We start from the raw sequence: 23,189 nt of genomic DNA on the forward strand, positions 1-23,189 counted from the left end.
CGTGATTGAAGCGAGCTGAAACAAATAGTTTCAGACACAGGATAAACTAAGGCTCAGTATATGATATATGATTATTTTGAGCTTAGAATCAATAGAAAACAAAATAAATATGTTCCCTGTAATATGCTTATACAGCTTTCTTATTTCATTTACGGCCATCTGAGGTCAAAGATGCTGTTTCAGAGGAGCTAAACTGTCAAACTGCCAGGGTTTGCTCTGAATTTGAGTTTCTGTCTCAAGCTTGGGTTTCTGTTTTGCTGTTAGAGTTTAAAGTTTGATTTGTGTTTTCGTTGGATTTCCCTTCTCTGTTTCTGCCTTGGTTCCTGTTTGTTCCCTAGTTTGACGTCTCATTAAGAGTTAGTATTTACATCTATATTAGTTCTCTTATTTGCTGTTTTACTATGAAGGTTTTTTTTCCCATGTCTAGGTTAGATGTTTCCTGTCTGTCTGATTGCCTTGATTACGTTCACCTGTGGTGATTATGCACACCTGTGGCTTTCCCATTTTATGTCTATTGCCTAATCAGACCTCTGTGTATACTCACTTGTCACTTTATTAGGTCAAACCTGCTAGCACCTGATTGGATCCCTTTTGACTTCAGAACTTTCCTAATTCTTTGTGGCACAGATTCAACAAGGAGCTGAAAACATCACTCAAAGATCTGGGTCCATATTGACATGATAGCGTCACACAGTTGCTGCAGATTTACGTCAGATTGACACCACACCCCAGAGGTGCTCTACTAGATTAAGATCTGTCATTTGAGTGCAGTGAACTCACTGCCCTGTTCAAAAAGTCAGTTTAAGATCATCGGAGCTTTGCGATTTGTGCAGATGGGGACACTGTGTTCATAAAGGGATCTATGTGGTCAGCAATAATGCTCAGGTGGTGTTTAAATAATGCTCAGTTGCTATTAAGGGGCCAAAAGCGTGCTGATAAACATCCCTGCACACAATTACACCACCAGCAGCAGCTTGAACCATGGATAGATACAGGGCAAAATGGATCACTGGTTTCACGTCGTTTACTCAAAATTCCAACCAAGTTGCATCAGTAACTGAGAATCATGAAGCCAGACAATAATTTTCCAGTCTCCCATTTTGGCGATCCTGTTTGAATTCGTATTTGTGGCATCTGGTGTGGTCTTCTTCTGCATGTGCTTCAAGGTTTGAATGTGCTGTGCATTTAGAGATGCTCTTCTGCATGCACTGTTGTAAGAGGTGGTTATTTATGATACTTTTCCTAGAGACAACTATGCAGGAAAATCCCAGTAGATCAGCAGTTTGTGAAATGCTACTTTAACCAGCTCGTCTTGATTGTGTCTACATGCCTAAATGCATTGAGTTGCTCTGGTCAGTTGATTAAATATTTGTGAAGGAGCAGTTGAACAGTTGTACTTAATAAAGTTTTGTTCTTTGTGAAAACATCTGTTAGGTTTCCTCCTATTTTTGCACCTTGGTTTCTGGTTTTGGTTGCATGTTCATGTTTCATATGGCACTTTTCATCAGCCACAAAGGCTTGCCTCAGTGTGCAGAGTCTTGCATTAGGTCCTCTCTACTCCACACTGTGACACTGCCACCGTACGCCCTTTAAGAACAAAAAACCTGACAGGCATAGCAACAGTAACCGTCTGGCAAATGGTCAAATAAAATGTAACTAAACATTTATTCTAATTTATTCCACCTTGTGTTCTACATCTACGCAGCCGTCACACAATCCAACAGGTCTGTGATTCGAATGCCACCTGTGGCTCCCACTGGAGCTCAGAATAGAAACGTAGTAGACATTTCAACATAAGAGCAGTCAAACTCCCTTGACTGGAGCTTGAGGTTTCATAACCTCACAAACCCCAGGATACCCCTTCAAAGCTGTAACAAGAATTTCAAACAAAATGTGTGACTGTCAGCTCAAAAAAGGTGGTTGTTTTCCTCTTTTTTCCATAATTCCCAGAAGCTTGCTTTTGCAAGACTCAAAGTTTTGATCTGACAGCTCACTGCAATATGCATTTTTTTATTATTATTACAGAGAGCTTTGTAACCTACTTTTAAAGCCATTGAGCGCCACTCGGCTCGGATGGTAAAATCCTCTCCTGCACTGGCACTTGTACTTGTCCAACACAAATCCATGGCCAACAATGGGAGTGCACTGGAGGAAAAAGAACAGACAGAGACAGGTGGAGATTAGTTTAGAACAAAAAAGAAAAATCACTTTCCTCTGGTTGTAATCAACAGGATTATCACAGGAAGGAGTTGCATGACTAAGAGCGAGGAGCTGGTGGAGGAAATTACGTGAACATAAAACAATAGGATGGAGGAGGATGAAGATGATCGCTCAGCCGACTCAGCTCTGTTTGCTTCTTGAATCCAAAAGCAAGTGGGCGTAAAATCATAAATTCTCTCTGGTATTTTCGATGTCAGAACCATAACAAAACACACACACACTGCAATAATAAAAACAGATGCAAGTATGAATCTATTTTTCCCCTGAAGCTGAAATGATTAGTTAGAGAATAGATTATCTGATCAGCAAACATCAGCAACGCTTTTAGGCAATAAAAGATCCAAATTCACTAGTTCCAGCTAAAGTTATACAATAAGATTGTTTATTAACTTCTAGAAAAATTATCTGCAAAGTTATCAAGTCAGTGGTGCAGCAAGGAGGTCCTGGGTTCAGATGTGCCAGCTGGGGCCTTTCTGTGTGGAGCTGACACGTTCTTCCTGTGCCTGCATCCGGCCTTTAAGTCTGATGTCCCTAAGTCACACAATCACTGCGGCATCACTGAGAGTTAAAAACTGTCTAAATTCTTTCATCTGTAATAAAATGATCAGTGTGGCTGCTTTACCAGGTGTAACAATTAGGTTTAACATCCAGGCATCCATGAAAACTGAATTTATGAAATTTAACAGCATTAGAAGTTAGCAGGGAGTTAGCTCGCTAGCTTCATCTATATATAATATTGTATGTTGTATACGGTTGCCAACGGTCCCTTAAAAAACGGAATTGTCCCATATTTAGAAACAAAAGTACACGTCCCGTACTGAGCTAATAAGGGACGCACTTTGTCCCGTAATACAGTGAGAATCAAAAGTAGTCTATAAATGTTAATGGAATTAACGCTTTGTTTGAAAACATAATTCCCAGCCCCTCTCCTGCTTTGTGACCAATGAGCTGACAGCACACTTATGACAATTCGAGTATGACAATTCAGATTACCGCTCATCTCATTGGTCGAGGAAAAGTCACTTGCGGAGAAAATACCGGAAGACAACAGATGACCACAAAAAGAAGCATGGCCAACAGGGAAACAAACGCCGACACTGCGGTGCAAGTCTCGGATGACAGTCACCTAAAGCTGGGCAAACACTGTGCGATTTTTTCAGTCACGTTATTCAGCTCCTGCTCAAACTGCACGATTGACTCACAGGGGTTAGAAGTTGATAGGTCACGATGCAGGGTCTCACACTATACAGCCCGATGCTCTGATGCGACCTGAGTGCGCACACTGTGCCTCCATAAAATGAAGGTTATAACCAGTGTTGGGTAAGTTACTTTAAAATAGTAACTTAGTTAGATTACTAGTTACTTCTCTCAAAAGTAACTCCGTTACTTCAAGTTACTCGTTACTTTCAAAGTAACTAGTTACTAGGGAAAGTAACTTTGGTTTTACTCAGAATTCTCTTGTTAATGTGTTTCTTCCATAACTTTGCCAGTCTTCTAGCTTGCTTACTTGCCACAAGTGCACTGTGTATATAATGTATAATGTATAATGCATATTTCCACGAGAGAAATCCCACGCCTTTCCCACGTCATGTGCGCCTTTTACATCCAACACAAAAACTGCAGTCGTGGTGCTTTCGATTGTACTCAGAACTCAGAAATTCTGTCTTCTGAATAGGAAGATGTAGGTAACACCAGACTGCAGATGAGCTGCATACAGGGCTGGACTGGGACAGAAAATTGGCCCGGGCATTTTGACTAGAGACCGGCCCACCATTATAGGAAAAATCATAAAGCCTTTGAATGAAAATAAACACTGTTGTGACAGTGATGTTCACTGTTTTGATGGTATATATGCATCAATCTATCAATCGTTTGTCGTAAGATTCAGATAATTATTTTTTAAAAGCGAGACACTTTAAATGAGAATAAGAAAGAAAAGTATTTCTTTGTGCCCCCCATTCCCTTTTAATGCCCTACATGGACCCCTGGCAACACTTTGCTAGACCCGCCCCTGCACAGTTACCAGCTGTCAGCTACCTAAAAAAGGATCCTGGTGTTATTTGTCTCTCAGAAACAGTTCATAACTTCCCTTCAACTCATTCATGTCACCTAAAAGGTAAACCTGTTTCTCCATCACCTGCTCAGCTCTGATGATTCAGTAAGGACATCTCCTGGTTTCATCTTCATGTTTCCCTCTCACCAGATAACCAAACCATATCAGGACCAGCAGCTTTTTTGCAGCTGTGGCTCCAGCAAACATCAGCTGATACTAGAAATTAATATTAAATAAATTCTAACAACAGCTGATGAAGCTTAAACGTGCTGCTGTTGTTTAGCGCCACATCCGCTGGTTTCCTCTTTCTGGCACAAAGTGAGCGATAAACAAACAAGAGAGAAAAGCTGATCATTGATCAGTTTTCATGATTGAAGTAGAAACGGGAGAGGGTATGGAACTCCAAAGTGTTCAAAATTAAATAAATAAATAGGTCAAGATGAAATAAATAACTATGTGAATAAATAAGACACAGATATGTAATGTGAGAATGATATTGTGAAATAATGGAACACATTTTGAAAAAAATGCTCATTATTGTGAAATATATTGCATTCTGCTATATAAATTTACTTATTATTGTGAAATATTATTTCATGGTCATTATTTTTCACAATAACAGAGATTATTCCTGAGGCATTTTATTTAAGTGCGCATGCGCCAACCAGCGTGCAGCCTGTTACAGTCGCTCCTGCTTTTCTCTTAGTTTAGCTCTTTTTTCTTACGTATTCTTTTTTTTTCTGACTTGTATTTTCCTCCGTTTTCTATCTCTTACTCAATCATGTGGATTGAGAGAGTTTTTGTTCTTCTGGTGGCCGTGGAACTGTTACTTTTATCATGGAACGGGACCGCGGCACATCTCCTACACGCACGGACTGTTTACTCCAGAGATCAGCTGATCGCCCTGATGCCGGCCGGCTCGCTGGCCAGGCCCGCAGAAGTGCCCGCAGAAGTACCAGCTGAAATTTGGAGGAAAACACATCGGGGATGCAGAGGTCAAGGACAGAAGAGAAGAAAAAAGGTGACGGTGAGACAGCGGCGGCTCGAAGCGAGGAGGAGGTTTAAACCGTGTCTGCCGTCTATCGTGATGGGAAATGTGCGATTGTTGGCAAGTAAAATCGACGAGCTCTCAGCACTGGTACGGAGTCAGAGGGAATACCGAGAGTGTAGCCTGATGTGTTTCACCGAATCATGGCTGCACCAGGTCATTCCCGATGAGAATGCTTCCGTGGAAGGCTTCCACACTGTTCGGGCGGACAGGGACAGCATCGCTAGCGGTAAGCGTAAAGGAGGTGGGCTTGCTGTTTTAGTTAACAACCGGTGGTGTAACCCTGCCAACATAACAATCAAAGAAAGGATTTGTTGCCCGGACACTGAACTGTGTGCTGTTGGACTCAGGCCGTATTATTTACCCAGGGAATTCTCTCACGTCATCTTGGTGGCTGTTTATGTTCCCCCCTCTGCTAACCCCACAGCTGCATGTGACACTATCCACTCTGCCATAGCTCGGCTACAGACTCAGCACCCGAGTGCCTTTATTGTGATCTCGGGTGACTTCAACCATGTATCACTGGACAATACACTACCAACATTCAAACAATATGTGGACTGTCCCACCAGGGGAGAGAAAACTTTAGACTTACTGTATGCTAACGTCAAGGATGCATACAGCTCCTCCTCCCTCCCCCCACTTGGTAGGTCAGATCATAACCTGATTCACCTCACCCCCCGCTATGTGCCAATTGTGAGGAGGGAACCTGTGACCACCAGGACTGTTAGGAGGTGGTCAGAGGAGGCAATAGCGGAACTACAGGGCTGTTTCGAGGTGACCGACTGGGAAACACTCTGTGAGCCTCACGCCGAGGACATCAATGGGCTTACTGAGTGTATCACAGACTACATAACTTTCTGCACCGACTCCATTGTTCCAGCTCAGACTGTTCATTGTTACCCAAATAACAAGCCGTGGGTGACTAAGGACATCAAAGCCCTCCTCAACAAGAAGAAGAGGGCTTTCAGAGGGGGCAACAAAGAGGAGGTGAGGAAGGTCCAGGTGTTACTAAAGGACAAGATCAGAGAGGCTAAGGACAATTACAGGAGGAAGCTGGAGTGGAAACTCCAGCAGAACAGCATGAGAGAGGTGTGGAGGGGCATGAAGACCATCACTGGATTCAGGCCAACCAACAGCAGGGGAGCTGAGGGAGGTGAGAATAGAGCCGACGAGTTGAATCTGTTTTTCAATAGATTCGACACCACAGTGTCTGCTCCCACCCCCACAACCTCACCTGCAGTCAGCCTGGAATCCAGAGCCACACCACTGTGCCAGCCTCTCTCTTCACATGTTGCCTCCTGTGAGATTCCTGACACCCCTCCCCCACCCATCACCTTCACTCAATACCAGGTTGAGATGCAAATGAGGAGACTTCACTCAGGCAAGTCTGCTGGACCAGACGGAGTGAGTCCCCTTGTCCTCAAGGCCTGTGCCCCCCAGCTGTGTGGAGTCTTTCATAAACTGTTTATGCTGAGTCTGAGTCTGCAGAGGGTCCCGGTGATGTGGAAGACATCATGCCTCGTCCCTGTACCAAAGACGCCTCGTCCCAGTGGCCCCCAGGATTACAGGCCCGTGGCACTGACCTCCCACATCATGAAGACCCTGGAAAGGCTCATCCTGGACCAGCTGCGACCCATAGTAAGACCACATCTGGATCCCCTTCAGTTCGCTTATCAGCCTCGTCTCGGAACAGAGGACGCCATCATCTACCTGCTCAATCGTGTCTACACCCATCTGGACCAGCCGGCGAGCACTGTGAGGGTCATGTTTTTTGACTTTTCCAGTGCTTTCAACACCATCAGGCCGACCCTCCTGGGTGATAAGTTAGCAGCGATGCAGGTGGATGCTTCTCTGGTGTCCTGGATTGTTGATTACCTGACAGGAAGACCACAATATGTACGTCTCCCACAGTGTGTGTCTGACAAGGTGATTAGCAACACAGGGGCACCACAGGGGACTGTCCTCTCCCCCTTCCTCTTCACCCTCTACACCACAGACTTCAGCCACTGCACAGAGACCTGCCATCTTCAGAAGTTTTCTGATGACTCTGCGGTGGTTGGATGCATCAGCAGGGATGATGAGACAGAGTACCGGGCTGTGGTCGACTCCTTTGTCACGTGGTGTGAGCAGAATCATCTGCAGCTCAACGTGGCAAAGACCAAGGAACTGATCGTGGACTTCAGGAAGACCAGGAAACACTTGACCCCTGTTTCAATCCAGGGGGTCAGTGTTGACATTGTGGAGGACTATAAATACCTTGGAGTACACATTGACAATAAACTGGACTGGGCTAAAAACACCACAGCACTTTACAGGAAGGGCCAGAGTCGTCTCTATTTTTTGAGGCGACTGAGGTCCTTCAACATCTGCCAGAAAATGCTGAGGATTTTCTATGAGTCTGTGGTGGCCAGTGCGATCCTCTATGCTGTTGCATGCTGGGGGAGCAGGCTGAGGGTCGCAGATGCCAACAGACTTAATAAACTGATCCGTAAGGCCAGCAATGTTGTGGGGATGGAGCTGGACTCCCTCAAGGTGGTGTCGGAGAGGCGGATGCTGTCCAAGATAAAGACAATGTTGGATAACACCTCCCACCCACTCCATGACATGTTGGTCAGTCACAGGAGCTCGTTCAGTGAGAGACTGAGATTACCGAAAAGCACCACTGAACGACACAGGAAATCATTCCTGCCTGTGGCCATCTCCCTGTACAACGCATCCACTTAACACACTGTTTGCTGCTACAACTACACATGTTTCTTTTCCAAATATTTATTTATAAGTGACTTATGTATATATGTATGTATATATATGTATATATTGTACTATTCTTAGTTAGCGTATTGTCTGTCTTGTCTTAATGTTGGTTTAAAATGGAGCACTGTAACAAAAAATAATTTCCCCCAGGGATCAATAAAGTATTCTGATTCTGATTCTGATTATTTCCAGCCGTTTTTAGTCCAAAATGACCTTTTTTCAAAGTCAGTCTTTATTTCAAAATCCCGTTTTTCCCGATGGTCTATTTATTTCATAATGCGACTTTTCAGCAGAATGACTTTGTCTGTCAATCAATGTAAGTGGGCTGGACCTTTGCACCTATTGGCTTATCGTTTACCATCGACTAGTTTTCCTGGATACCGGCTCCGCGGACAGCTACTGCAGCTAGCAACAGCGTGCTAGGTCAAAAGTCACGGAGGATGGCGGACTGGTGTGAACTTCAGCCAGTTCTGCTCATTTAAGCAAATCAGATAGAGAGGGATCATTTACCTGTAGATACTGTTTTGAGTCGTTTAGATGTTTCTGAAATGCTTGGGATGATAATTGCTCTTCAAGATGTTCGCATCGATGACAGCATTGTCAAAGGTTTAAGATCAAATCAGCACCGTGTTCGTTTGGAATACGCCGAGGAAGAACAGTCTTCAAATGTTGGCCGTCCACGTCTAGAAATCCCGGTGCAGCACTCAGGACTTTAGTGCTGTCCGGGATAACCGTCGGGGTAATTGCCGATACATTTTCTGTGTCTCCGAGCACAATTAGGAGGAAAATGACGGAGGATGGTCTAAGGTAAGTTTATGCTGTAATTGAGCACCTGTGTGATTCTGTACACAGCATTGTTTAGGTGTTGACCTTAATTATGACGTTTGACAATGAATTATTATCGCTTACTTTTTTTTGTTACTGTCTAAACTAAGCGGGGCAGCTACGGCTAAAGCTATCGGCGCCATCTCGGCATTGAGACACGTTTAGCAGTGTTAGCTGTTAGTGTGTTAACTCGGAGACTGGGGTCAGTGGAGCCTGTAGGAACCTTTTACACAGGGAGTAGACCCACCAGCTTTCCACAGTCTACTTACTTATCACATCTTGTTAGACAACAGGGTCATTAGTGCTTTAAATAGTACATAGTTGAATGTTTCATTGCTGTTTGCAGTTGATTGTTCTCTGATAACGCATAACAAGGTTGATGTTAAATAGCGAGTTTATTGAAATGGTTTTGTCTATTTCAGCAGCATTATAGATATACTTTCTCTGGTGTCTTCGGTAAAGCTAAAACAAGAATACATTTACATCCTTGGTTCTTTCAGCATTAATTGGAAAACTTTGAGATTTGCTGTGCGCCTCCCAAGCCATTCTCTTTTATCCCACCTGTCAGGTATAGATGGCAATACTTTAAACAAAGTTAAATTTGTTATACCTGAAGAGAACCAATCCTGACCTAGAATGGGTGAATGAATAATTAGTTGGTAGCCAATGCCTAAGCAACTCACATAGGCCCTGGCAGACTCAATAAGTCCATCTAGGAACAGCTGCAGGAAACACCTCTTCAGTTTAGATTTAAAACATGTGCATGCTCTTTCAGGTTGATGAGGATTATGGTGTGGACTGGACAGGACAACATAATCGCTGCCCATCAAATGAGATCACCATTCCTGAGATTCAGCTCCCAGATGCACTGAATGAACAAGACCCTGCTGTGCTACCAATACTTCAAAATCACTTGTAGAAAGACATTATTACATTTAATCAGTTTCTATGTCAGGAGGATTTTTATTTTTTTTTTTAATTTCTACAGCTTTGTAGCTAATACTGACTCAAAACAGCATAACCAATTTCATTTTCAACAAAACAGTGAGTGGCTATAAAACAGGATTTGTTTTATACAGCTGTCACTTTAATGATATTCATTTCTTGGTTGGATATACAGTACATGTCAACTCTGAGCAGATTTAATACAATGAACACAGTAGAGTAGTGTAACATCTTAATTCAAATAATTTTTTCTAGAAATTTTTTTTGTATCAGTAGCAAGTATAAACAAAACATATTGTGTAATTTATAATGTACAGTGAACAACTGATTTTGATATCTGAACTCTTCATCAGTTTATATTAAAAAAGCCATAAATGCACACCTGTACTCTGTATTTTTCACTGTCAAGTGTATTAAAAAGAACTAGAACTCACTAGATTGTCCGTGATGCAAGAAAGAAGAAATGGTCTAATTTTACCATGTGGTTATGGAATCAATCGTAAACCAGACCAAAACCTGAGTCAGTAGAGTTGAGACACACCTGAATGTCCATTAGAAATGACTCATAGGTACAGTAGTGTGCAGGAAGACGTAGTACTTCAAAACCGGTGGAAGACTTTGGAAGATTGCTGTTGACCACTTCCACAGTCATTTCTCAGCAAGACTTCCCATCCTGTCCAAAACTTGATGAGGGCTTTTTGTTGTGCACAAGATGCTGCAACAGAAGATTGTTTTAAACTATAATGACATCCTATATTCATTATTTTGAATCTTTTATGGAGAAATACCATAAAAGATGACCACTTACATACAGGGCACCAGACATTTTTGCCCCACTCAAATTGCTGTTGTAGCTTTTATAGATATTTTTATGTTAACAAAGCTAAAAGTAGTCTACATACAATTCTAGTGCAACTGATAATGCCACCACTCTTATGTATTGCATGGAGCAAATAACAAAACAAAATTATACTATAGCGTAGAGCTGGGCGATAGAACGATAACGATATGTATTGCGAAATAACTTTTTCTCAATAAAAAAATTAAACTATTGCGATAGACCTCACCGCTCTTGTCCTTTTTATAAAAAAATAAATATCGTGATATGAAAAAATCTCATATCGCCCAGCTCTACTATAGTGTACTTTGTTAATGACCCAAGATCACTGGACTGTATGTAATTTACCAAAGTATAATCAGAGAAAACCAATGGCAAAATACCTATCGCAGCAGACTTACCATTTTCAATGAAGGACCGAAGGTAACCTGCCACTCTGCATTTATCCTCGAGACCATTCCTCTTCTTCCTCATCTTCATCTTCTGTGGCAGGCCACAGTCATTTTATAGCTTTACTTATCTTGTAGTCTTAAGAGCATCAGCAACATTAGGTGTATTTTTATTAAATGTAACCCAGCTGTTCAACTAACCCACGCATACAAAACAGTATATTGGTGTTTTGTGTCAACAATTAATGTTCATCCTTCATAAATTAACCAAATAGCTTTACTATTCAGATGTTAAAAGATGTGACCTGACCTTACCTCACAACAGGGAGCAGTCTCTGATTCCCTTGGTAAGAAAGGAGGAATGATGTCTGATCTTTCTGTCAGAAGCGGCCATACCATGGTTTCCTTAAGCCCTTTCCTCAGCTGCTTGACTTGACGACTTGTTTGTGTTATGACCTACAACGGTGAGACCAAACCAAAACTGAAGTTGGAGTCTGTAAAGTGACACACACTTTAAATGTTAAATATTTAAAGAACATCCACTGTACTAGTAAAAGCATTTTCAAATTATACCCACTTACAAAATCACTACGTTGAACTAAAATTGCTTTCTTTTCTTTCACATAGATTACTTGTCTTCCATATTAGCACAGAAGATAAGCCACTTTAAAACAGTCATGAATAACTATTACCTACAACAATGTAAATAGTAATACAGACATTAACCCAGAAGACAATTATTTTCTCTTACCTAATTTATAGAATTCTTTGCTATGATAAAAAACAGTATTAAAAAAAATCTGTGACTAAACTGATTAAAAAGCTCATTTTTGCCAGACAGACTAACCAAGCAATAATAACATATCGTTACTTACCCTGAACAGCGTTTCGTGGAGTGGAGCTAGCTGTGATAGCGTTAGCATTTGCTAACGTTAACACTGTGCGGTTGTGATGAGAACTTGGACCAGGGACCACTTCATCTCCAGTACACTGCTGCAATACGCAGACTGAGGTGAAGACGTTCAATCTAAGCGGTTAGCAAGTTCTTTGAGTAACTCAGAAACGGACTTGTTTCCTGCAGCCATGCCCTTCACAAGAATTGATACACCTGTAACGTTATTCGCGCCCAGTGTTTTGCATTTGTCGGTGCCTTAAGTTTATTTTGAGCTGCATACTGCCGCCAGCTGCATAGGAGATGCATTGCACCATTAAACCTAAATCGACAATTCATGTGCTATTACTTATGTCTGAGTAAAGGAGCAACCAATCATACAACTGGCTCCGCCCTGTCTTTCTTGATTGACAGACAAAGTCATTCTGCTGAAAAGTCGCATTATGAAATAAATAGACCATCGGGAAAAACGGGATTTTGAAATAAAGACTGACTTTGAAAAAAGGTCATTTTGGAATATAAACGGCTGGAAATAAATAAAATGCCTCAGGAATAATCTCTGTTATTGTGAAAAATAATGACCATGAAATAATATTTCACAATAATAAGAAAATATATATAGCAGAATGTAATATGTTTCACAATAATGAGCATTGTTTTCAAAATGTGTTCCATTATTTCACAATATCATTCTCACATTACATATCTGTGTCTTATTTATTCACATAGTTATTTATTTCATCTTGACCTATTTATTTATTTAATTTTGAACACTTTGGAGTTCCATAAGAGGGAGGGGGAGAGGATGAGAGAAGAAGAGGCAGCTGTGCAGCGTAAACACAGAATAACTCCAGCTTTGTGCCTTTTTCATTGTAGCTGAATTACGGGACAAACTGTTCCTTTTCACCTCAATAAGAAACGCGTAATATTTTCTCTGAATACCAGAAGGGACGGTTGGCAACTCTAATAACTTATGAACAAAATAAAGTTCAACATCATTAGCTTCATAGCACCCACCCAGCTGTATAGAAACTCCGTCATGCTAGCTAGCACGCAGTACGGAAAAAGTCAGAATAACGAAAATAAACTCCACCTAAACTTGGTTCATATCTGACCCAGAGAGACTGCAGGTCATAACTTCTTACCTGAAGTTCAGTTCACACTTGGACCGGCGGCCGCCTCGGGTCTCTTTTCCTTCTGCGTCCCCTTTCCTTCATCCACCTGCGGGCCTCCACCACTTGCTAATGTTACTGAATCTGTGGAAGCTCCGCGATAGCCACCACACAAAGTAACGAGTAACGACCCTATCTAAATCCCAGTAACGAGTAACGCGTTCCTGATTTTAGCATAATAACTAGTTACCGTGCTCGTTACCACAATAATAACGTAGTTACTGTAACGCGTTACTTAATAACGCGTTAGTCCCAACACTGGTTATAACAGAAAATCTGTCGCTTGCTCGCTCTCTCTCTCCGTCTTTCACTCACACAGACACACCACCACCATCAACTTTGCTAAATTGCTAATGAAAAACATTGATCAGGCAGCTGTGATTGAGCAGCAGTGTAAATTCAACTATTTTCACGGTTGTTGTGGTCGTGATAATTTTGTGATGCCACATCGAAAAGACTCGGATGAGCTTTCCAAAGTTCTACAAGTTGTGCCTCCATCGCTTGTGTCCAGATCACACGCTGCACAGCCGTGCTGCTCCATCTTTTTCACAGACGTTTACGTGTTTGCGCGTGAGCAGTGTGAGCAGCTGCGGTGACACCCTCACGAGCGATTGATGATCGGGAGCTGGTCGTGAGGTGTTAATCGCTTCTCGTTACCCCACGTATACTACACGATGCACGATGAAGGCCAAAATCGGGCCGATCGCCAAATTGGTCGCACGACTCAAAAATCGGCTCAAAATGGGCCAAAAATCGCACAGTGTAAGCCCAGCATTAGAGCAGCAATGTTTGATCACTCAGAGAAAGAAAAAAAAAGGCTGCAAAAGTACAGGGAGGAATGGGAAAAGGAAAACACCTGGCTGGAAAAGTGCACGATAACACATATAAAGCGCACTGCACTGTGTGCCGGCGCACTTTTTCCATAGGCATGCTTCTAATGGTGGGCACATGAAGAACATGAGGGGCGTGAAAGCTCGGGGAACCCTTAACCAATTTTTTGTCCACCAGGCCACGGCAGAAGCAGATATGGCATGTAAACACTGGTTTGTTTGTTTTTAAACCCTCTGGTTAAGGTTAATATGGGCATGTGCAGTGAATATCAGCGCTATGTGGCCAGAACTGTGATAATATAATTTATTTTGTGTAATAAACAACTGCAAGGATAGATGATTACAACAAATAGATGACTAATACATAAAAGTAATACATAGATGAATAATGATGATGAGTTAAGATGCGTAATCATGGGAACAAGTGGGTTTACAAACAGGAGCAGCTGATTAGCATTAGAAAAGCTGAAATAATACCTCAACTGAAGCCAATTGTACTAAATGCACTACATGTGCACTGTTACAAGAATGTTTTTCGTTCTATTGCATTCTATTAATTTATATAATTTTAAGTTAAGCGGGACAGAGTTCTTTTAAAGAAAGATTTACTTATATTCTCAAAAGCTAAGCATGACAGGCTTCTGTTTAAGAGAGAGACCTGTTTTATTGTATTAATGTTGTCATTTTGAGCTAAAAATAAATGGCTAAATGATCATTTGTTTCCCATATGGTCATATCACAAAGAACATGCATCTGCTTAAATCAAATTCAAGTCAAATGATTAAAAAATAATTTCACACACAAAAAAAGAGCTACCACACTGGGAAGGGTGAAGACAACTGGGTTGCCCGGCCCTGGCCACGAGGTGTCCCTTATTTATTTTTCAGGGAGTAGGCAACCCTAATGTTGTATGTTCTGTATGTATGTTCTGACTGTGGGATTTACAAAACAAATTAAGACATACAGCTCTGTTATCACTTCTGACATAAATGAAGACAGGAAAATAAACAGCAGTGACGTTTGTAGGGTAACTGAAGTTTGGCTAGCTGGTATATCACGATGTGCTACGTGATCACTAGCGACACAGCTATGTTAGCATAACATAAACACAGTGAAATTGGAGGATGAACGCTAACTTTTTTTCCACTCGATAAAAGTTAATGTGAGGGTTCCCGATGGTTAGGGACAAATGCAATCGCATGGCAGGATGCTGTAAACGGACCGATCTTCAGTCAGGAGAACAACTGAGATAATCCATCCACAATACAAGGTTAGTCATTAATAAAGTGCTGCATGGGCTGAGCTGTACTTATATCTTAAGGTTTTAAAAACTGAGCTTTAAAATGAATAGAGGTAATAAAACCTGAGAGAGGCCGACAGTGATCACTGACTGTTTGTAGGGGCTTGTTGGATTAAATAGAAGAAGATACAACGCATCAAAACATGTTAAGCACACAACAGCCTTATTAAATGCTGAGTACTTTGGGCCCGAAAGCAGGATTCATCACGTCATCACTTAAAGACGGGATTGGTTCTCTCCTGGTACTCGAGCTTCCTCCCACAATCCAAAGACATGCACATTAAATTAACTAGTGATTCTAAATTGGCCATAGGTGGTTGTCCTGTCCATCACAGGCTTGGATTGGTGTATCCACCTTTTACGCTAAAACAGGTGGGATAGGCTCCACTTGCCCTGCCAACCTGAACTGGACCAGCGGAAGAACTGAATGGGGGATAGTTAGTAATTACATGCCATCTCTTTCTGATAATAAAGCACTTAACTTTGATAACTAATCGAAAATCATGTATCTGTTGCCATCTACATGGACAGAAAATTTAATTATTACATTTATACTTGGGAACCTTACTGTTGTATAGGAATATAATCAGAATACAACTGGCAGCCAGCTGTGTTCAGTGACAAAGACTCATTCAGACTGAAGGCAAAATGTTGGCAGTCATCTGCATTTATAAGTTAGACAGCAATTATTTGCAAGCTGTCAACAAGCAAGTCAAATTGTAACTATTTTGGTTGCCTCTCATTAGGCGACCTGTGCACTTGCCTTGCGATTAAAAGTGGTTGTGAGCATGCAACATCCTCGAGCTCTGGGCAACTATTAAATCACCACAAGTTGCAATCAGTCGCAGAATGTGAAATAAATTCAGTGCAATCACCAACCAGTTAAGCCGATGTTATCTAAAAATGGCGATGCATGAAATCGGCCCTCTTCTTCATGTATTCCCAGACTGTTTTAGTTTATTTAATAAAAAGTTATTTGGTGTCCCTGTATCAACACGACATCGTACAACATTGTCACATAAAATATATGTGACCCAACCCCATTATTTACATAGTCGGTCTTATGATGCATTAAACACAAGAATTTACACTAAGTAACAAACACCCCCAGGGGACAATTGTAACAGTGGCACTAAAAATATTAGAATAAAAACATGCTTTAAAGTAAACATGTAATCATGTGTTTTCTCTTAATGTATATACTGTTAGTTTAAATTCTTTTAGATATCTGGCATCAAGTTGTGTGCTTTTTTAAATTTTGTTTTTATAGAAGCTTTTTAGTTCAGATGAGTCTTATGCAATCACCTACAGGTATATATGTCATCAGACTTTCTATCAAAGTTGTTTCAACTCAAATAGATTTTATACTATAAAGTATTCAGTGATCAGCTGCTTTATTTTAATGGACGCATTTGAGATAACACAGCTTTCTTTCTAAAATGTTAGTAGAGTACAAGGTGCTTATATTGTGCCCATGTGGCTCAGGGGTAATTGCAGCCCTGTGTTACCACAGCAGATCTACCATCCCAGATCAAATCTTGTATGTTACCTAGCAACAGACTATATTTGGATAAGTTGCTCAAGTTATTGTTTAACCAAGAACCTAAAGATTAACTTGCTGCAGTCACCTTTAACTTTCGACAGCAGAAGAAAAATACTGTGTATTCAAAAATTAGATTTTATACCTCAGTGTAGTTTTTTTGTCTTTCTTTCTTTTTTGTTCAAAACTTCTGCCATAGTAAAATGAGCCTGCGGCAGAGACACACAGACTGAGAATCCTGCCGAGCATGTGCAGGTATAATTTCATCTTGTTTCTGCTTGGAGAGGGAATTGCTCCAGGTCTTTCCTAATATGAAATCAAAATTAGAGGCACTTTTATTGTGTTGAAAGTATTCTTCAAACATTAAGGCTTTTAGCAATTCTGGCTTCAAAATAAGCATTAGCTTCCCATTGTAGTAAAGCTATGTAGAGCTTCCGAAATATTTGTACTTATAGCAAAATATATTTAAGCTCTGGCTCAGTTCTAACATGAGAAAAGGGTGCACAATTTATAATGCTGAAGACTGCGCATGGGTTTCAGTGCTTCACTGAGTTTTCATCCATCACTGAAACGAAAAATCAAAGAATCTGAATCATATAATGGGTCCCAGGAGTTATCACAGATGGCACTATCTGAATAAAGTAGTTTACAGTTCCTACTGTATGTGTTTCTTCTCATGGCCGCTGCGTTTGGTCTCAGTTAATAAAGTTGTTTCATTGGTGTTATTGAGTCTCCTACATGTTTCTCTGCGGCACAAAGCAGCAGACGTCCCAGTTACAAACATGCCCGGTGTCAGGGGAAATCACAGGCCCTTGCCAAGTAACAGGGAAACTAATTAATATCTAAATTAAGAATTAAGGGTTGTTTGCAGAATTTAAGTGCGCCTGCATAATTCCAGCTTGCATTTATGACTGTGGGAGCAACATGGGCTTAGAGACCTTCTGGAGCTTAAACACACTTAACAACACACATACACACAGGCACCAGTGTGGACACTGTACACTCATGTGAGCGCACATACTTATACCAAATAAAGCTGCAATAAATTTCACATGAACATTCATAAATAGTGTATTATGTTGCACGCCTGGTAAAAAACAGCATCCCCCCGTGGGACTGCTGCTGTGGAGAACAGTCAGATTGTATTCACAGCCCATGAATCAGCCACTGACAAATTCATTTTATATTCATATTATTCAAAACTCAACTCCTGCTTGAAGTGTGTTTTTGAGAACAATACTTATTTGTCTTTTGGTTGTAAGTTGCTGTTTTCACTTTATTTAGTGGAACCAGGAGAAAAAAAACTAGCATAGCTATCTAAAGTTCACTTTTTTAACATCACTGGTTAACTATGCAAGTTAAAGGTAAAATAAAACACGATGTGTCTTTGATATTATCTGTTTTAAATTATGATTGTAGGTATATCTTTTAAAAACAAGGACACAGTAGCTCTTTTTAGCCCTCTTTTACTATTTATGCTAAGCTAAGCTAAGCTAAGCTAACTGCCCCCTGAATGTAGCCATACACGTATTAGAAAGGTTTCAGCTTTCTAATACGTGCTTAACAATTCAAAAATAATTATATTTTTTTAAACTAATTTTGACTACAAAATGCATCATTAGATTTGCAACCTTGCAACTTCAACATTCAACCTGATCAAGGTAACGGCGATTTGGTAATTTGTTTGCACAAAGCCACGCTTCAGAGAAATGCATTTCTGATTAAAGGTTATATAAATCTAGTATAAAAATATTAAAATGTGGCAGTTTAGCTGAACTCTACTTTAACAACATGTCATTTTGGATAATGTTTTGTTTATTTTTTTTCTAAAGTAAGGATAGTAACTGCATGCCAAGGCTTTCTTCTCAACTAACCCACTGATCAGTTTTATAAAGCTGACAAATAGCCCCAAATCTCCAAACTGGGGAGCAGCAAGCAGCAGGGATGATCTGCAGAGGATATAAATGTCTGAACTGAAGTTCACTGGTTGAGAGAATAAACAGGTACAGTAAATCATTGCTTCCACAGTGCATCGGTGTAGACAAACAGACCTGGGAGTTACGATGCTTCCATGTTTTCTGTTTTTGGAAAACAGTATGTGAGCTTTACACCTCAGAGACTTCACCTCTTTCTGGCATTTCTCCTATGAGCTACAGACTGAGTGACTGATAGAACTTAGCAGGTACTGCTTCAAAATGTGAACTGTGCCAGATGGGTATACTTACAAGTTATTTTTTGGGTTTAGTGATGGAAACCAAGGACATTTGTGCCATGTCCTGGTAGCATGTTATGTGTTTTCAGTCCTTTTTCTTTTCCCTCTCAAACTTTTCTACCATCTTTATTTTTATTTCATCACAACTTATATCATATACATGTTACGTTCTTTTTTCTTTCTTTTTTTTACATATATAACGCTAGTTAACAACAGTCATCTCATTTCATATAATTAAGTAAAGATCCTGCAGTGAAGAATCTGATGATTCGTTACAAGCAGGTGCTTGTGAGAAGACCTCTCTTTTAACAGGAACCAGCCATCTGCTTGGTGAGTGAGAGCAAAGGATCACAGAGAGACAACTAAACAACAAACAGGACAAAACACAAACAGAGACAAAAGTAGACAAAAGTTAACAAAATAAAATGTGGCATATAAACGCATGGGGAAGGAAAAGAGATGAGTGCAAAAGAAATGTTCATGGCATCAGAATCCTTCAGCAGTTTTAGACGATAGTATGGTACAGTAATTCATGACACTGTTTCCATGTTTATCATGTATATTGGTCAGTCTGTTTATGTCATGAAATTCAAGGTTGCAGGATCCAAATGCAGATTCAGGACTCAAAGGGACAACATTTTATCTTAAAGATGTCATAATCCCATATCATTCCAAATGAGCCCTTTGCTCTCAGAATCCTGGTTTACTTGTGGTTCCTGAAATATTTAAAAGTAGAATGAGAGGCAGAGCCTTCAGCTTTCAGGCTGCTCGTCTGTAGAAGAGCCTGACCCTGAATCCTCCCTTTGTAACACTGCAATAGGCCTAGACTGCTGGGAGTTTCCCAAGATGCTGTGTTTCTTGTTCACTCCCCTTTTTCACTCACTATGTGTTTATACACCACTCTGCATCTTATCATTAGTTATTAATTTCCATCTCTCTTGTACAGAGTTTCTTTTGTCCTGTCTTCTTACCATCATCCCCAACCAGTCGCAGCAGATGGCTGCCCCTCCCTGAGCCTGGTTCTTCGGTTTTTTTTCCCTTAAAAGTTGTTAAAAGAGTTTAAAGTTGGAGTTTTTCCTTCCCACTGTTGCTAAGTGCTTGCTCAGATGTGGTCATTTGATTGTTGCTCTTGTCTTCACCTTACAATATAAAAGCACCTTGAGGTCATAAACTGGTAGTTCCTGTCCAAAGAAGGCAGCAAACAAAAGGTAGTCCAAGAATATAATGTTGATTTCCACAAGGCAAAAGCAGACGATCTGACAAAAACTGAAATGCAGACAAGGCTGTTTATACACATGAAGGCAATCAGGAATTGGGTACAGGAGGGTAATGAGATGCAGATGTAGACAATAAATAAATAAAACTAAACACATCCCACCAAAGACACATCTCATTTTGATAGAAATCATCTTCAGATATTTCAGCAATCTAAAGATTTTAAGTGTTTATGCTCAAAATATTTTCAGCATAACAGCTCAACAAGCAAGATGCACAAAATATCTAGTAAAATATTCGTAGCATAGTGTAATACATATTACACATTTTACTTGCGTTACTGTTTTGTAAGACATAACAGTGCTATTGTTGACTAAATGAATGTGATTTCAGTTGCACAATTTATGTTTGTCAAATCCTTTTATGGTCATGCTGAAATGATTCATTCTGTGTGGATCATGAGTGCCTGTTAAAATGTTCATGGCAATGCATCCGGTGCTGCTGAGACATTTCAGTTTGGACCAACGTGGTGGAGCAAACAACCAACTGGCCAGCGCTGTCACCCCTCGTGCCATACTGCTCGAGCTAAAAATAGGTTTGCAATAGAGGATAGTGTCTCATTCTCTCTCTAAAAGTGGCAAAGCTGATTCACTATATCTATGCAAATAAAGTAAATTTAGTGGCAAACACATGGTGCAAAGAAAGCCTGGGCATGCACACACACACACACACGCACACGTAGCATTAAAGGTGTTTGACTTCTCTACATCCCCGTGGGTAGATGAATCATCTTTCATGGTCTGGGGGTTTCTAACTTCAAATGTCCCAGCAATTGTGTTGTTGCTGCTTGAGTGACTAAATCCTTCAACAGTATTAGGGTGCTTTCTCAAAATATGCCATTTGCATGCAAACCCCTTCCTTTGTTTTATCAGGTTTTCCATACACAACAGCAATGGGAGCCCAGCACGTATTAAAACTGCAAACTGAGGCAGAGCAAGCTACAGTTCATCTACTGCTGGAGTAAATCTGTGAGCGTTTATTTGCCTGTCTTCTCTCTCAGGAGATAAGCATACCTGTGGAATTAAAGTCTACAAAACACAGGAAGAGGCACTTTTTTTTATTCCTCCAAAAAGGAATTAATCTGGATCATGGCCAAAATGTTTGGATGGGTGGATATCAGCCACAGAAGCAGACTAGGCATGTATTATGAACTTCTTCTTTTTTTTTTTTGCTTATTCCAAAGGAATTGAAGACTCATTAAGATAACATATACCCCGGGACACTGAGGTAGGCAAGGATGAAATATGATGCTTTTTTTTAGATCTTTATTGGGCTCCCAGCATCCAAATCGTTGCATTTATTAAATTCGACTGTGCTTTCACAGCAGAAGCCGTCTCTGGTTCCCCAGTGGATTGTAAGACACAGCAAACAAGCCTGTAAAATATGTTAATTGCACATGTTTTAGGCCTTGTATGAAAGGTATAGTATTGCTGTTTTGTGAGAAGAAAAAGCAACGTTTGAAATGTTCGATGGGTGAATTTAAAATTTCACAAGTGGAACAACCTGCCGCAGTTATTATCCCGTGCACAGAAGATTGAACGAAATCACTCTACGGGACTTCAGGGGTTCTGTGCATTTGCCTATAAATCTCTCAGAACTAGTTCCCAGGACTATAATACAGAAAACACGCATGTCGTGCAGAAGATTGACATGGACCATCAAAACTAGATTAATGTCACCAAGGACTTCTAAACTGCCTCACAAGCACACAGCTCCATATGTCTCCCATCACCAGAGCTGCTCCTGCAAAATTATATACCCCCATGCACACACACACACACAGCTAAAGCCAGAGAATTTAATGGGGCCAAGGCCAGCCTGCCTTTTTTTTTTCCTCAGCCACTATTAAAGGGCTGTGAAATGGTCGCTTGACGTGTCTCACTTTGATGGATTACCTTGATCAGACTGCGTGCTCAAAGTGAGAAAGTATTTTATAATTGCATCTTACTTTCGGCAAAATGTGTGTGTGCGTGGGTGTGTGTGTCGAAAGTGGGGGGCTCAATTTGACCTTAATATTTTCCTGGAAAACTTGGCTTAAATTCAAGGTTGCATTGCCAATCACAGAAAGCCCAAAAGCTTTATTTATCATGTGGAAACACCTGATCTTTGGATTTTCTCAGATCAATGTGAGCTGCTCAAATATAAATTAACACAAACTATTTTACACTACAAATGAACTATTGCTAACATAGGCTTTGGAAAAAGAACCCTTTGAATATTTGAGCTCGGTTAGTTTTTCAAGAAATATACTTCTCATGCCACCGCTCTAATAAGACTGTATCCATTCGTCTTTTTCTGATCCAATACAGGTTTACAGGGTGAGGGTGACATCCAGGGCACTGAACAGGCTGATAGTCTAACACACAGAGAATGACAACCGTTCACACATACAAGCAATGTAGAATTACCAAGTAGCCTCATAACCCCATCCATGTCTTTGGACTGTGTGAAGAAACAAGAGTACCCAGAGACAAATGACGAAGACACTGGGACTAGATTCAAACCCAGGCTCTTCTAACTGGGAGGTGACGGTGCTAACCATTAGCCACATCTAACATCCTAACATTCAGTACATCAAGCCTGCTTGCAAATGTTCTTCATTTTTCGTGCGTGTGCAACATAATGACATCTGTTTGCATTCCTGAACGAGCTGCCAAACATCTGAGTTCAGTGTGATTATCACAATGTTGGCAAGCTCCAAAAAAATAACAGAAAAATCTGTATAACTGATTTACTGTGAAAATTCTATTACAGGCAAAGTACTTTATTTTCACACGACATGTAGTTCAACTACAGTGATGCATCATTTTCACTTTAGTGGATTTATGTGATTATTTGCAATTTTCTACTGGAACAAAATAATAATAATAATAATAATAATTATAAAAAACAA

At 40.5% G+C, this 23,189-nt stretch overlaps 1 protein-coding gene across 4 annotated transcripts in view; it reads right to left on the minus strand.

Annotated features, from left to right (window-relative positions):
* The window catches only part of gpr158b (G protein-coupled receptor 158b), a 108,458-nt gene that overhangs the window by 47,116 nt on the left and 38,153 nt on the right, over window positions 1-23,189 (minus strand). For 2 of the 4 annotated variants that reach the window (XM_004567210.5, XM_076876512.1), the window contains exon 3: window positions 2,043-2,145. In XM_004567210.5, the coding sequence (XP_004567267.2) occupies window positions 2,043-2,145 (103 nt within the window). Of the gene's footprint in view, window positions 1-2,042; window positions 2,146-11,390; window positions 11,570-11,950; window positions 12,491-23,189 lie in introns of those variants that run through there. The other 2 variants (XM_076876510.1, XM_076876511.1) reach the window with 2 other exon arrangements.

This window comes from Maylandia zebra, linkage group LG18 (assembly GCF_041146795.1).
Source record: "Maylandia zebra isolate NMK-2024a linkage group LG18, Mzebra_GT3a, whole genome shotgun sequence".
In the NCBI taxonomy this organism is placed as follows: Eukaryota; Metazoa; Chordata; class Actinopteri; order Cichliformes; family Cichlidae; genus Maylandia; species Maylandia zebra.